Below are 14565 nucleotides of genomic sequence, written 5' to 3'. Positions count from 1 at the left end.
CTGCCTGTCATTGTTGATGCTTATTTTTCCTGGTCCCTCTCAATGTCCAACCTTGGCTTCCCAGCTGTGACTCTGATTCTCAGATTACTTCTCATTTTCAGTATTTGCTAATACTCCACCATTATAGAGGGGACTTATCATAGGTGGGATCTCACAAGGTTTTAGGTACAATGAAATATTTTGGTGGGTATAAGAAAATGGGGATAGGACCATATACTCAATAAGTTTGCTTGGTGAAGAATTGGATTTTTTTCCCTTTTTTTTTTTTTTAAAGCTACTAAAGTTCTTTAAGACAGACTTTGGTCCCACCTCCCCAGAGCATGTCAGTTCATGATATTTCCACCCTGGCTTATCTCCAGCAATTTTTTACCTCTTTGCAGCCTCTGACAGAGTATTCTTTGAAAGAACGTATATCATCAATGAGTAGATTCATAAGGCGTAGTTTGTCAGCAAACCCTACTACAATGAAGTGTCCAGATGGATGCAGGCTGATTGTATATGCCTCTTCTTGGTATTCCTTAAACAGTTCCAGAGTGCTGTGAAAAAGATCAATCACTAAATTACATTCCCAGCCCACTAAATCCCTCAAGTCCTCTCCTGCATCTGGTATATGTTGTTATCATAACATCTGCACTACTTTATTGCTCACAATCATTGGCTTCTCTCTTTTCTAGGTTTTGGTTCCTTGAGCATAATGTCTAGCACTGAGTATGGCAAATACATGGACTGGTCAAAGTGCTGTCCAGTGATGCAGAAGACAAAGCTCTGTTTAGATTCCCCAAATCACAAGGATTGTGCAAGTATTTTTTCCCCCAGCAGTCCCAGAAGGTGCATGCAAGAGCAGAGAAACAGTGTGGGGCCAATGTAGGGTTGGAGATTCTCAGGGATGCTGTGCCAGAAAGTAAAATCAGTAGGGGCAGTGAGGTTGGGTTAGTGAGGAGGAGGATAAAGAGGAGGAATGAGGGGTCTGGAGTGTTCTATGAAGCAGAAAGTAGACCTGGGGGGAGTGAGGGGATAGGAGAGCTGGAAGGACATAGGAGTTTGTGTAACAAAGTGAGATACGGGGGTTTTATCTTTATGTCCCTAATGTCTTGCATAGCATACACTAAGCATTTAATAAACCTCCAAGTTTTCTAGTCTATGCAAGAGTGAGAAATAAGTAGGTTGAATGACTTGATTTAAAAAACATCTTTTCAAACTGAAAGTTTCTAAGTATTTAAATTTTAAAACTCTCCAATTAAAATAATTCACATAAACAAAATTAACAACTGAAATCCTGCACACTACAATAGCAAAGCCTTTCATTCCTTACTTTGATTCATAATTCCATAGGCGAACGGATCGATCCAGAGAACAGGTGGCAATGAGGGGTTTGCGGATGCAGGTAGATAGCCCGGTGATGGATGCTGAGTGTAATGGGTACATCAGATACTCAAAGTGGGCAGCCTCGCCCTGGAGAAATCAGACAGAATGAATCCAGCAGGGTAAGCAAAAGGCTGGCTGTGCACCTCAGCTCTAATTAGTTCCCATGATCATTAATCAGCCTGGTTGTATAGAAATCAGGCTGTGGGCAAACTGTTTTAATATTGTGTATATTTTCCTGTGCCAATATTATTTAAACACATTATTTTAATGTCAATAAAATATTTTGTTCTATGTATATTCTAGAATTTAATGTAACCATTCCTCTATTGGAGGAACATTTAGGTGGTTTCCAATTTTTATTATTTAGAGATAATAAATAGACTAAATTTCCTTGCATATAAGTGTGTACCTCTCCAGTTACTTCCTTAGGATACATTTCTAGAAGTGGAATACTGGGTAAAATGGTATGAATGATTTTAAGGATCTGAATAAGTAGTACCAAGTTTCTCTTCAGAGAGACTACACTAATTACTCTACCACCAGCAGCAAATCGGAGTTAGGTGAATGGCTTTAAATTTAACTGTATCCCATTACACTGCTTATGTAGGTTCCAGATGTCTGTCATCAGAGGAATTATCACTAGGACACTTGAATGAGTAGTGATAGTTGGGAAATTTAATGAGAAGTACATATTTAGGTCTGTTCACAAGCCAAGACAAAGGCTGAGAAGGAAATCCCCTCAAATTCTGGCCCTCCACCACTTATACACTTGTCTGCATCCACTCCATCTACTCTACTATCTCAGAGAAAGAGGTGGTGTGCTGGGGTAGGAGGCAGGCACAGATTAGTCCCATTCTTCTTCCTTCTCCAATATCGTCAACTTGTCTGTCTCTACTAGCACATTCCTATTAGTTCTGAAATACACTCAAATCTCTCTTGACTTAAAAACAAAAGCAATTCTCTCTCATCCTCCTCTTTTCTGTACCTCTGCCTGAGTAGTCATGTATTTTAATAATAATGGAGAATCAGACAAGCAGGCTTACTGGTTTCACTTAGAATTCATGACCACAAACCTCCAATGAGCATTTAACCCTGCCTAGTAACTCTACCATGTTGTTTTTTTTTTTTTTTTTTTTTTTTTGAGACAGAGTCTCGCTTTGTTGTCCAGGCTAGAGTGAGTGCCGTGGCGTCAGCCTAGCTCACAGCAACCTCACACTCCTGGGCTCGAGCGATCCTTCTGCCTCAGCCTCCCGAGTAGCTGGGACTACAGGCATGCGCCACCATGCCCGGCTGATTTTTTATATACATATCAGTTGGCCAATTAATTTATTTCTATTTTTATAGTAGAGACGGGGTCTCGCTCTTGCTCAGGCTGGTTTTGAACTCCTGACCTTGAGCAATCCGCCCGCCTCGGCCTCCCAGAGAGCTAGGATTACAGGCGTGAGCCACCGCGCCCGGCCTCTACCATGTTTTTAAATAAGTTTGCCTTCTGAATATCCAGGATAACTATTTCATACTACTTATTCTCTCTTTTCAAACCTTCCAAACTCTTTCTCTCATTCCCAAATCTTATCAGATGCTATCATGTAATATTTCTTTGATTTTTTTATCTTTGTTTTCTTTATTTTGTATCTCAGGAGCAGAGTTTCAGACTATAACAATGAATTCATGTAAGGCCAATTTTATTTTATGTTTATTTCATTCCCTTTTCCTTCTCCTCCTCTTCTTCTTCTTCCTTCTTTTTGTGCCTTGTAATAGGTACCAACTAATGGATTTAATTCATGTCCTTGAATATATACATATATATTTTATATTTCTATAAATGCCATTGTGCTTCAGATCTAATTCTGTATTTTTACTTTTTCCTCTTAACACTATTTTTAAGGAATCACCTATGTTGCAGTATGTATAATTTATTGCTGCTAACTGATGTTTGGTATTCTATAATATCCATCCAGCTACTTTACTTCTCTATTACCACTAGGGATAGACATGTAGATTGTCTTCAACTCTTCATTGCTTCAAACACTATTGTGAGCATCTTTGTACATGTTCTTTAATGGCCCTGCAGAATGAAATTCCTGGTATGTATCTAATGGCAGGTTACTGGATAACAAGGTATATACATTCTTTATTTGACCAAGAACTATCAGACTGTTCAGTGGAATGGCTGTACCAGTTTACACTTCCATCATCACCACATTAGGATTCCCATTCTCCCCTGTGCTCAGATATCTGGTTCCTTATTCTTGATAATGAAATAAAGAAACTTCTTATAAAGAAGCATCTCAGAGTTGTTTTAATTTGCATTTTTCTGTTCACAGCCAATAGAAACTCCTTGGCAGAGTACCCAGATGTTGGATTTAATAGACAAAAGCTTCAAAGTAGCCATTATAAATATGTTCAAAGAACTAAAGAAAACCATAATTATAGAAGTCAAGAAAGGAATGATGACAATGTCCATCAAATAGAGAATAATAAAAGGATCCCACCAATAAAGGGATGGACAGTATAAAAAAACAGAAGTTCTAGAGTTAAAAACTACAATAACTGAAATGAAAAATCTGCTAAGGGGGCTCAAGAGTAGATACGAACTGGCAGAAGAATTAGTGAACTTGATAGATCAATAAAGATCATGTAATTTGAAAAACAGAGGAAAAAAGAATAAAGAAAAATTAACAGAGCCTCAGATAAATGTGGGACACCATTAAGCACACTAACTAATGCATAACATGAGTATCAGAAGGAAAGGAGAAAGAAACAGAAAAGTGTTTCGATAAATAATAGCTAAAAACATTCACAGTTTATTGAAAAACATTAAAGTATACAGATAGGAAGCCCAATGAACTCCAAGTGGGAAAAATACAAAAAGATCCATAAAAAGACATACCATGGTAAAAATACTGAGAGCCAAAGGCAAGAAGAAAATTTTGAAAGCTTCAAGAGAAAAATGACTGATCACTTACAGGGGAATCTCAATAAGATTAACAGCAGACTTTTCAGCAAAAACAATGGAAGCCAGAAGATCGTGGAATAACATGTTCAAAGTGCTCAAAGAAGAAAACTTGTCAACCAAGAATCCTATATCCAGCAAAGCTATCTTTCAAAACTGAAGGTGAAATAAAAACTTTTCCAACAGAAACTTAAAGGATGTGTTGTTAACATACTTGCCTTATGGGAAATCCTTCAGGTTGAAAGCAAGTGATCCCAGATAGTAATCTGAATCCACATAAAACAAAAGCACTGGTAAAGGTAACTAGGTAATTATAAAAGATAATACAAATATATATTTAATCTTCTTTCTTCTTTTAACTGACTTAAAAAGCCATTGCATAAAACCAAATGTATATAATGTACTGTTTGGACCTATAACATATAGAAATCTTTGTTTTCTATAGATAGTGAGTGGGAGAAAATGTGTATTGGATTAAAGAAATGACTCCACTTATAACTCAAATTCACAGGAACAAATGAAGACAATCAGAAATGATAAATAAGAAGGTTAATATAAAAAAGCTATAAGTATATAAGTTCCTCCATTATTCCCTTAGCATCTTTAAAAGGCATAAAATGATATAATTATAACAATATATTATTGGGTTTATAACATTTATCAATATACTATATAGACCAATAATACCATCAGAAGGGAAAAGGGGAATGTAGCTATATGAGAGTAACATTTCTATATCATAACTGGCATTAAGATAGCATTATATAAATCTGAATCTAATTATGACACATTAAAATGTACATAGTAAGCCATAGGGAATAACTAAAAGTATATAGTGAAAAAATAATTAAAGAAATTAAAATACTATGATAAAAATTCATTTAATGTGAAAGAAGGCAGTTAAGAGGAACAAAAAACCCATGATACACATAGAAAATAAAAGGCAACATAGCAGACATAAATCCAACCATAGCAATAAAAACATTATACATAAATGGATTAAATGATCCAATCAAAAGTCAGAGATTGTCAGGTTGATAAAAAAGTCAAGATCCAAGTATATGTTGTGTTCAGGAGACACACTTCTGAATCAGAGATACAAATATATTAAAAGTAAAAAGATAGAAAAAGATATACCATGCAAACAGCAACCACAAGAAATGTGAAGTGGCTAAAGTATTATCAGACAAAATAGACTTCAAAACAAAAAATGTGGCTGGGCTTCATGGCTCACGCCTATAATCCTAGCACTCTGGGAAGCTGAGGCAGGAGGATTGCTTGAGGTCAGGAATTCAAGACCAGCCTGAGCAAGAGTGGGATCCCGTCTCTACTAAAAATAGAAAGAAATTAATTTGACAAGTAAAAATATATAGAAAAAATGAGCCAGTCATGGTGGTGCATGCCTATAGTCCCAGCTACTTGGGAGGCTGAGGCAGAAGGATTGCTTGAACCCAGGAGTTTGAGGTTGCTGTGAGCTAGCCTGACGCCATGGCACTCTAGCCCAGGCAGCAGAGCAAGGCTCTGTCTCAAAAAAACAAAAACCAAAAAATGTTACTAGAAATAGAGTTATTTTATAATAAAAGGGATATTAATTGTAAGATATATTAATTATAAATATGTGCACCAATAGAGCACTGAAATATATGAAGTAAAATCTATAAGGAATGAAGGGGAATATAGACATTTCACCAATAAGAGTTAAAGATTGCAATATCCCACTTTCAATGACAGATAAGACAACTAGGCAGATGATAACAAGAAAGAGAAGACTTGAACAACACTAGAAACCAACTAGACCTAACAGACACCTATAGAACACCCAACTCAGTAATAATGGAATATGCATTTTTCTCAAGTGCACATAGAGCATTCTTTAAGACAAACTATATGCTAGGCCATAAAACAAACCTTAAACAATTTAAAAGAATATAAATAATACAGAATATGTTCTTCAAGCACAATGGAATGAATTAGAAATCAATAACAGAAAAAAATTGGGAAACTCACAAATACATGGAAATTAAACAATACGCTCCTAAAACAAATGCGCCGAAAAAGAAATCAAAGAGAAATTAGAAAATATTTGAGATGAATGAAAATGAAGACACAACATACCAAAACTTACAGGAAGCAGTAATTAGAGGGAAATTTTACAGCTGCAAATACCTATATTAAAAAAGAGGAAGGATCTTAAAGAAGTAACCTAATCTTTCACCTTAAGATATTGGAAAAAAAAGAGCAAACTAAACCTAAAGCAAGCCAAAGAAAGGAAAACAGTAAAGATTAGAGTGGAGCCGGGCGTGGTGGCTCACGCCTGTAATCCTAGCACTTTGGGAGGCTGAGGCGGGCGGATTGCTCAAGGTCAGGAGTTCGAAACCAGCCTGAGCGAGACCCCGTCTCTACCAAAAATAGAAATAAATTAATTGACCAACTAAAAATATATATATACAAAAAATTAGCCGGGCATGGTAGCGCATGCCTGTAGTCCCAGCTACTCAGGAGGCTGAGGCAGTAGGATCGCTGAGCCCCGGAGATTGAGGTTGCTGTGAGCCAGGCTGATGCCACGGCACTCACTCTAGCCTGGGCAACAAAGTGAGACTCTGTCTCAAAAAAAAAAAAAAAAAGATTAGAGTGGGCGTTAATGAAATAGAGAACAGGAAAACAATAAAGAAAAATGAATGAAACCAAAAGCCAATTCTTTGAAGATACCAACAAAATGGGAGAATATCAAAGTAATAGAATCAGGAATGAAAGCAAGTTTTGCTTCCTGAATCAAAACAACAACAACAACAAAGAAATGAAAGAAGAAACATTACTATTAAGCTTACAGAAATAGAAAGGATCATAAAGGATGGACAATGTATATGTTACTAATTTAGATGACTTAGATGAAGTGGACAAATTCCTACAAAGGACACCGCAATGAAACTGGCTCAAGAAGAAACAGATCATCTACATAGATTTATAACAGGTAAAGAGATTAAATTAATAAAAAAAACTTTGCACGAAGAAAAAGCCAGGCCCAGATGGCTTCACTGGTAAATGTTACCAAATATTTAAAGAAGAATTAATGCCAATTCTTCACAAACTCTTCAAAAAAAAAAAAAAAAATAGAAGAGGCTGGAACACTTCCCAATGCATTCTATGAGGCCCTGATACCAAAAGCGGATAAGGATATCACAAGAAAACTACAGATCAACATCTCTTATAAATAGGGATGCAAAAATCCTCAACAAAACATTAGGAAACTGAATCTAATAACATATAAAAAGGGTTATATGCCATAAACAAGTGGATTTTATCCCAGAATGCAAGGGTGATTTAACATCTGAAAATCAATTAATATAATATACTATATTAATAGAATAAAAAAAACCACCCACATAATCATCTCAAGGGACACAGAGAAAGCACTGGACAAAATCGAATACTCTTTCATGATAAAAATACCCAACAAACTAAGAACAGAAGGTAACCTTTTTTGGCCTAATAAAGGGTATCTTCAGAAAACTTACAGACAGCATTATACCTAATGGTGAAAGACTATATGCTTTCCCCCTAAGATTAGAAACAAAACAAGGATGTCTGCTCTCATCACTTCTATTTAGAATATACTAGAGGTTCTAACCAAGGAAGATAAATAAAAAGGCATTCAGATTGGAAAGGAATCCAAAGTCTTAGTATTGTTAAGATGGCAACACTCCCTAAATTGATCTACAAATTCATTGCAATCCCTATCAGGATTCCCGATGGCTCCTTAGTAGAAACTTCCAAGCTGATGGTAAAATCATATGGAATTATAAGGCACCCAGAACAGCCAAATCATTTTGAAAAAGAAGAACAAAGTTGGAACACTCACAAGTCCCAATTTTAAAACTTACTACAAAACTACTGTAATCAAGACATTGTAGTCTTGGCATAAAGATTAGAAGATAAATCAATGGAACAGAATTGAGAGTCCAGAAATAAACCTATGTGTCAACTGATTTTCAACAAAGAGGCCAAGACTATTCAATGGAGAAAGAATGGTCTTTTCAACAAATGATGCTGGGATAATTGGATATGCACATGCAAAAGAATGAAGGTGAATCCCAACCCCATGCCATATACACAGTTTAGCTCAAAATGGATCAAAGACCTAAATGTTAAGAGCTAACACTATAAAACTCTTAGAAGGAATATAGGGATAAATCTTCATGGTCTCAGCTATGGCACAGGATTTTTTTTTTTTTTTTTTTTTTGCGACAGAGTCTCACTTTGTTGCCCAGGCTAGAGTGAATGCTGTGGCGTCAGCCTAGCTCACAGCAACCTCTATCTCCTGGACTCAAGTGATCTTCCTGCCTCAGCGTCCTAAGTAGCTGGGACTACAGGCATGCGCCACCACACCCTGCTAATTTAATTTTTTTTTTTTTTTTTTTTTGAGACAGAGTCTCACTTTGTTGTCCAGGCTAGAGTGAGTGCCGTGGCGTCAGCCTAGCTCACAGCAACCTCAATCTCCTGGGCTTGAGTGATCCTTCTGCCTCAGCCTCCCGAGTAGCTGGGACTACAGGCATGCGCCACCATGCCCGGCTAATTTTTTTTTTTTTTATATATATATATCAGTTGGCCAATTAATTTCTTTCTATTTATGGTAGAGACGGGGTCTTGCTCTTGCTCAGGCTGGTTTTGAACTCCTGACCTTGAGCAATCCGCCCGCCTCGGCCTCCCAAGAGCTAGGATTACAGGCGTGAGCCACAGCGCCCGGCCTAATTTAATTTTTTTGTATATATATATTTTAGTTGGTCAATTAATTTCTTTCTATTTTTAGTAGAGATGGGTCTTGCTCTTGCTCAGGCTGGTTTCAAACTCCTGACCTCGAGCGATCTGCCTGCCTTGGCCTCCCAGAGTGCTAGGATTACAGGTGTGAGCCACCATGCCCAGCCAGGATTCTTAAATACAACACCAAAAGTATAACCAACAAAAGAAAAATAGATAAATTAGATTTATCAAAATTGAAAACTTTTGTTCATCAAGGACACCATCAAGAAAGTGAAAAGACATGTAATCCTAGCACTCTGGGAGGCTGAGGCAGAAGGATCATTTGAGCTCAAGAGTTTGAGATGAGCCTGAGCAAGAGCAAGGCCCCATCTCTATCAAACAGAAAAAATTAGCTAGGTGTGGTTGTGCACATCTGTAGTTCCAGCTACTTGGGAGGCCAAGCCAGGAGGCTCATTTGAGTCCAGGAGTTTGAGGTTGCAGTGAGCTATGATGATGTCACTGTGCTCTACCCAGGATAACACAGTGAGACTCTGTCTCAGAAAAAGAAAGAAAGGAAGGAAGGAAGGAGGGATGGAGGGAGGGAAGGCAGGAAGGAAGAGAAGACAGTCCACAGAATGAGAGAAAATATTTGCAAATTATATATCTGATAAAGGACTTATATCTAGAATACATAAAGAACTCCTACAACTCAGTAACAAAACATATAACCCAATTTTTAAAATGGGCAAAAGATCCTAATAGACATTTCTCCAGAGAGAAAGCACAAATTGCCAAATGCACATGAAAAGATGTTCAACATCATTAATCATCAGGGAAAAGCAATCAAAATCACAATGAAATATCACTTCACACCCATTAAAATGGCTATAATAAAAAAGTCAGATAATAATAAGTTTTAGCAGGGAAATCAGAACCTTCATACACTGTTTATGGGAATATAAAATGGTGCAGCCACTTTGGAAAACAGTCTGGCAGTTCCTTAAATAGTTAAGCATAGAGTTACCATATGACCCAGCAATTCCATATCAAGCAAGAGAAATTTAAAACGTACGTCCACACAAAAACTAGCACAGGAGTGTTCATAGAAGCATTATTCATAAAAGCAGAAAGACAAAAACAATCCAAATGTCCAAATCTAATGAACAGATAAACAAAATTGTTACAGTCGTGCAATGGAATATTAAGGAATAAAATACTGATACATGCTACAACATGGATGGACACTGAAAAAATTATGCTAAGTCAAAAGAAACAGTTATAAAAGTCCATATATTATATGATTACATTTATATGAAATGTCCAGAATAGGCAAATCTATAGAGGAGTAAAGCATCTAAGTGCTTACCTAGGACGGGGGAGGGAAGGGCCGGTGGATGGGAGGATGGAGGGGGATAACAGCTAAAGGGTATGGGCTTTTTTTTTAAGTGATGACAATGTTCTATGATTGACTATGGTAATGGTTACACAACCCTTTCAATATACTAAAACCCACTGAATTATGTACCTTGAATAGGTTATTTGCATGTGAATTCTAAGTCAGTAAAGCTATTATTAAAAAAAACATACTGAGAAAGATGTTAAAAATCTCTTACTATGATTGTAGATGGTCTATTTTCCTTGTTGTTCTGTCCTTTTGCCTTATACGTTTCGAATCCATGTTATTAGGTGCATACGGACAAAACTGTAATATCTTATTTTGATAAAGTGGACCTTTTAGAGGTACAATGTGGTCTTTATCTTTAAAAATGCTTTTCTTGTTATGTCTGCAATATATTTATACCAGCTTTTTTGTTATTCCAAAAGAATAAAACCAAAAATAAACCTTTTTATATATACATATCGGTGCGCTTGAACAAATATAGTAGATTAAGTTCTCTGAAGTGCAATTGCTGGGTAAAAGGATATGTAGGATTTAAATTTGATAATGCCACGTGTCCTCCAAAGATGCTGCAGCAACCACACAATCCCACTGGGTATGTCAGAGTGCTTCTATGTGGACATCTTAAAATTAGAATTTCTTTTGCTCTATTATGAAGAGGTGAATGAGCCCATGCTCAGCTTATTGGGATTAAAATTTGCCCACATGGTGACCAGTCCCCTGGCCAGGCACGCAGAGGCTGGCCTGGAAGGAAGTGTTGCTGGAAGACTCGCCTTGCTGATCTCTGTCAGGGACATGGTGATGCTGTACATTTGGTTCTTACTGGTGCTGGCAACCAGGGTTTCCTCCGAAGGGCTGAAGCACATGCAGAGAACGTCCTGTTTGTCAGACTGACTTGGGTCATAGCTCTGTGCGTCCACAGGAATCTGCCCAAGATGCAAAGCAATTATCAGTAATTTCCCCAACATTGTCAGGGTGTCCTTAGGCTTTCAGTGTTTTCTTAGATAATTTTAGCTTATAGATTCCCAGACCAGGATGCTTCCTGGGATCGCCCTCAGGTGTAAACAAGGGAGGTCTTGAGTCACCTCTGTTTCTGTGGGTTTTAAATGTCACCGTGTATTCATCTTTAAGTGATTAGTGACTAGATAATAAGACAGCAGCGTATGTGGAAATTACCAATCTGAGATCACCCTTAAAACAAGTGTCAGTCGAAATTTACTCTCACCCACCTGTTGGAAGCCCAGTGCATGTGCTCTCCTGGCACTCAGTACACCAGTGTGCACTTTCGGGCAGCAGAGGGGCATGTGACAGCTTTTCCACCACGTGGGGTACGTGATAGAGCAGTGAAAAGGGTCACATAGCTCCTGCCAATAGTGTTTGAGAGGGTCTGTAGCTCCCAAGTAGACATTATTAAATTGGATTTCCTTTTCCCTGTCCTTTATCTTCTTCCATTAAAAACCAAACTTACTGGAGGGCTGGCCTGCACATACCATTTCTGCTTCCTTACTACACACTCAGTTCTTAATTCCTTAGAATTTGGCTTCCATTGCATCTACTCTTGATTCTGATGAAGATCAGAATTTCCTTATCACCAAAGCCAGAGGCCTCTGCTCAATCCTCAGCTTCCTGGCTTTTCTAGAGCCAGGGGTGGTAAGGACAGCACCAGCCTCCCTGGGGGCCCGACACTTGGGCTCTCATGCTTTGCTCCCCCTGCTTGGAGGGCTATCTTTCTACATACGCCCACTCTGCTTCCCGCAGCCAGCACCCCCTGATCTGCCGGGACAGCACAGGCTCTAGGAAGCCTTCCCTGACCTGCCCTGGAATGGGCGGGTGCTGATATTCCCTGAATGCGCCCATAGCACCGGGGAGTGCCCGCTGTTGTCACATTTGACACGCCACGTAAAGTGGAATGGAAGCCCTCCAACCGAGGACCTTGTCCATTTTGTCCCACTGCTATATCCCAGTGCTTAGAACACTGTCTGGCACACAGCAGGCGATCAACAAACAGGTGGATGTTGACTTGTTCTCCTGAGATGGCGAGTTCCTGGAGGGAAGGGACCGCCATGTCTGACTCATCTGTCTCAGCCACCGAGCATGGAACCTGTCCCGTGGTAGATACACAACAGACACTCGGAGAATGAGTGAGTGAGTGGAGGATTACTCCTCAGTGTCCTCTGCTGGGTTCCCATCCTATCTCAGTCTCTTTTTCCATGTATTTTATCTCTCAGTGATTTTACCCTAATATGAGGGCTTCAATGAAAATAACAGTAGTAAAAACAATTACAATGATCAATACTTAAAATAGTAGAAATAATACATCAACTGTATGCCGGGCATGTGCTAAGCACTATCTGTGTGCATGTACATGTATACATTGATCTCGCTCCCACAGTCCAACCCGCATTTCTAACGGCTGTGCTTGATTCTGGTCTCTGCTCAACTGGCAATTCCTCAGCGACACCTCCCCCTGACTACTATCTAGAATGGAGCCCTGTCTTGCTCCCTCCCCTCTTTCCGGCTTATTTTCTTCCTTGCTTGTTGATTGAGCTTGAAGGGCAGGCTCTCCATGTGTTAGCTTCCCTGCTGTACCCCCCGCACCTGGCACGGAGCCTGGCACAGAGAAAATACTCAATAAATATTTGTTAAATGAATAGACAAATAAACAACAGAACAAATTACTTTCTGGGCAAAGGAAACCCATAATACTTCTGCCTTCTTCCCCTCAGTCCTCCTCCACCTTGCTCTTACCTGCAATCTTCCTATTTCTGGCACCTTTTCCTAGGCATCCAGCCTCATAGCCTGGGTGCCACCTCTGAGAGCTCCCTGCCTCTGGCCCTCCACATCTACTCAGGAAAGTCCTGTAGACCTAAGCTTCCCAAAGGCATGCTCCCCACTTCCCCTGTACTCACTGCCCTGATCTTAGACCTATTCCTAACCACAGAGTAATAACTACTATCATTCACTAAGCACCAAGCACTGTACACAGTGACCTGCATTAGCTGTTGTTTCATCCTTTGATACCAATGAGGGATGGATCATTTTCTCAATGAAGAAGAATGGGTTTTGCTAGATCTGGCAACTCGTGTTGAGTCACTCAGCCAATAAGTGGCAGGCCCAGGTCTGACTCTTTCTGCATGTTTTTAGCCACTTCAATTCCAATGCCTCTAAAACTACCCCTGCTATGTACATAGGCAAATTACCTTTCTTAAGCAAAATGTTTTTCCACTCAAAACCCTTATAGGGTGCCTGCAGAATTATGTACACACCCCTCAGGATGCCATTTGAGATCTTTTATCAGATTTAGTCCCCTCTTTTCTCCTCAGGCAACTTGAATCCCTCTCCACTGCTCCCCCTCCATGGTTCCTTTGTTTAACTTTCTCTCGCCATCTGGAGTTCTCAATTTGTTTCTTTTTGTCATATGTTATCCATTTCCTAAGACCCTTCCTCAAAGATGACCATCAAATACCAAGAAGCTTTTATGATTCTTCCCCCTCAGATATGATGTCTGTTTACAACACTTTGTGTCACATTCCACAGACATTTGCTTACTGAATGCTTACCATGTGCCAGGTGGTATGCTCGGCATTAGATATCATATATCATAATATCATAATAATGTAATTGTTATGAGGACATGAAGGTTTTAAGAGGAAATATAATTTGCCAACGTTTTCTCCCAGGATTTGAATCAAGATCTTCCTATTTTTAAACCCTAACTCTTTCTACCTCATCCTAAAACCTCCCTCAGGACAGATATGTTGAGTCACTGTCTCTGCTCAGCACTCCAGCCCCCTCCCTCCCCATCAGACACCTCGTGGGAGCACTGCTGCTTGTGGGACAAATGTCAGCAGGACCCCAGTTTTGCTTCTCCCTTCCTTCCCTCCTTACCAGAATTTCCCTGCTCTCACGGTAAAAATCCTTGTCTTCCAACTTCTCAAAGAGTAGAACTCTCCCTGGCCCGGCAGAACAGACAAAGCCCTTTGAGTAGGCTGCAATGGCAAACACCTGCGGCGCGGCCAGAGGGCCGTGGGTACTGGCTGCCACCATCTGTTCATAGGAGGGGACTGGAGAACTGATTGGTGGGAATTCGATCAGGCTGAAAAAGGAAAAT

The 14565-nt window shown here is 39.2% G+C and overlaps 1 protein-coding gene across 1 annotated transcript in view; it reads right to left on the bottom strand.

Moving 5' to 3' along the window:
• Nucleotides 1-14565, bottom strand: part of CFAP57 (cilia and flagella associated protein 57) — a 35238-nt gene that overhangs the window by 7933 nt on the left and 12740 nt on the right. The window contains exons 5-8 of the mRNA XM_012775843.3: nucleotides 14343-14550; nucleotides 11228-11380; nucleotides 1313-1452; nucleotides 371-536 (exon numbers count right to left, since the gene is read on the bottom strand). Coding sequence (XP_012631297.1) covers nucleotides 371-536; nucleotides 1313-1452; nucleotides 11228-11380; nucleotides 14343-14550 — 667 coding nt within the window. The remainder of the gene's footprint in view (nucleotides 1-370; nucleotides 537-1312; nucleotides 1453-11227; nucleotides 11381-14342; nucleotides 14551-14565) is intronic.

The sequence above is a fragment of the Microcebus murinus genome, chromosome 2 (assembly GCF_040939455.1).
Source record: "Microcebus murinus isolate Inina chromosome 2, M.murinus_Inina_mat1.0, whole genome shotgun sequence".
NCBI classification, from domain to species: domain Eukaryota; kingdom Metazoa; phylum Chordata; class Mammalia; order Primates; family Cheirogaleidae; genus Microcebus; species Microcebus murinus.
This window is presented reverse-complemented; position numbering and strand designations above follow the sequence as displayed.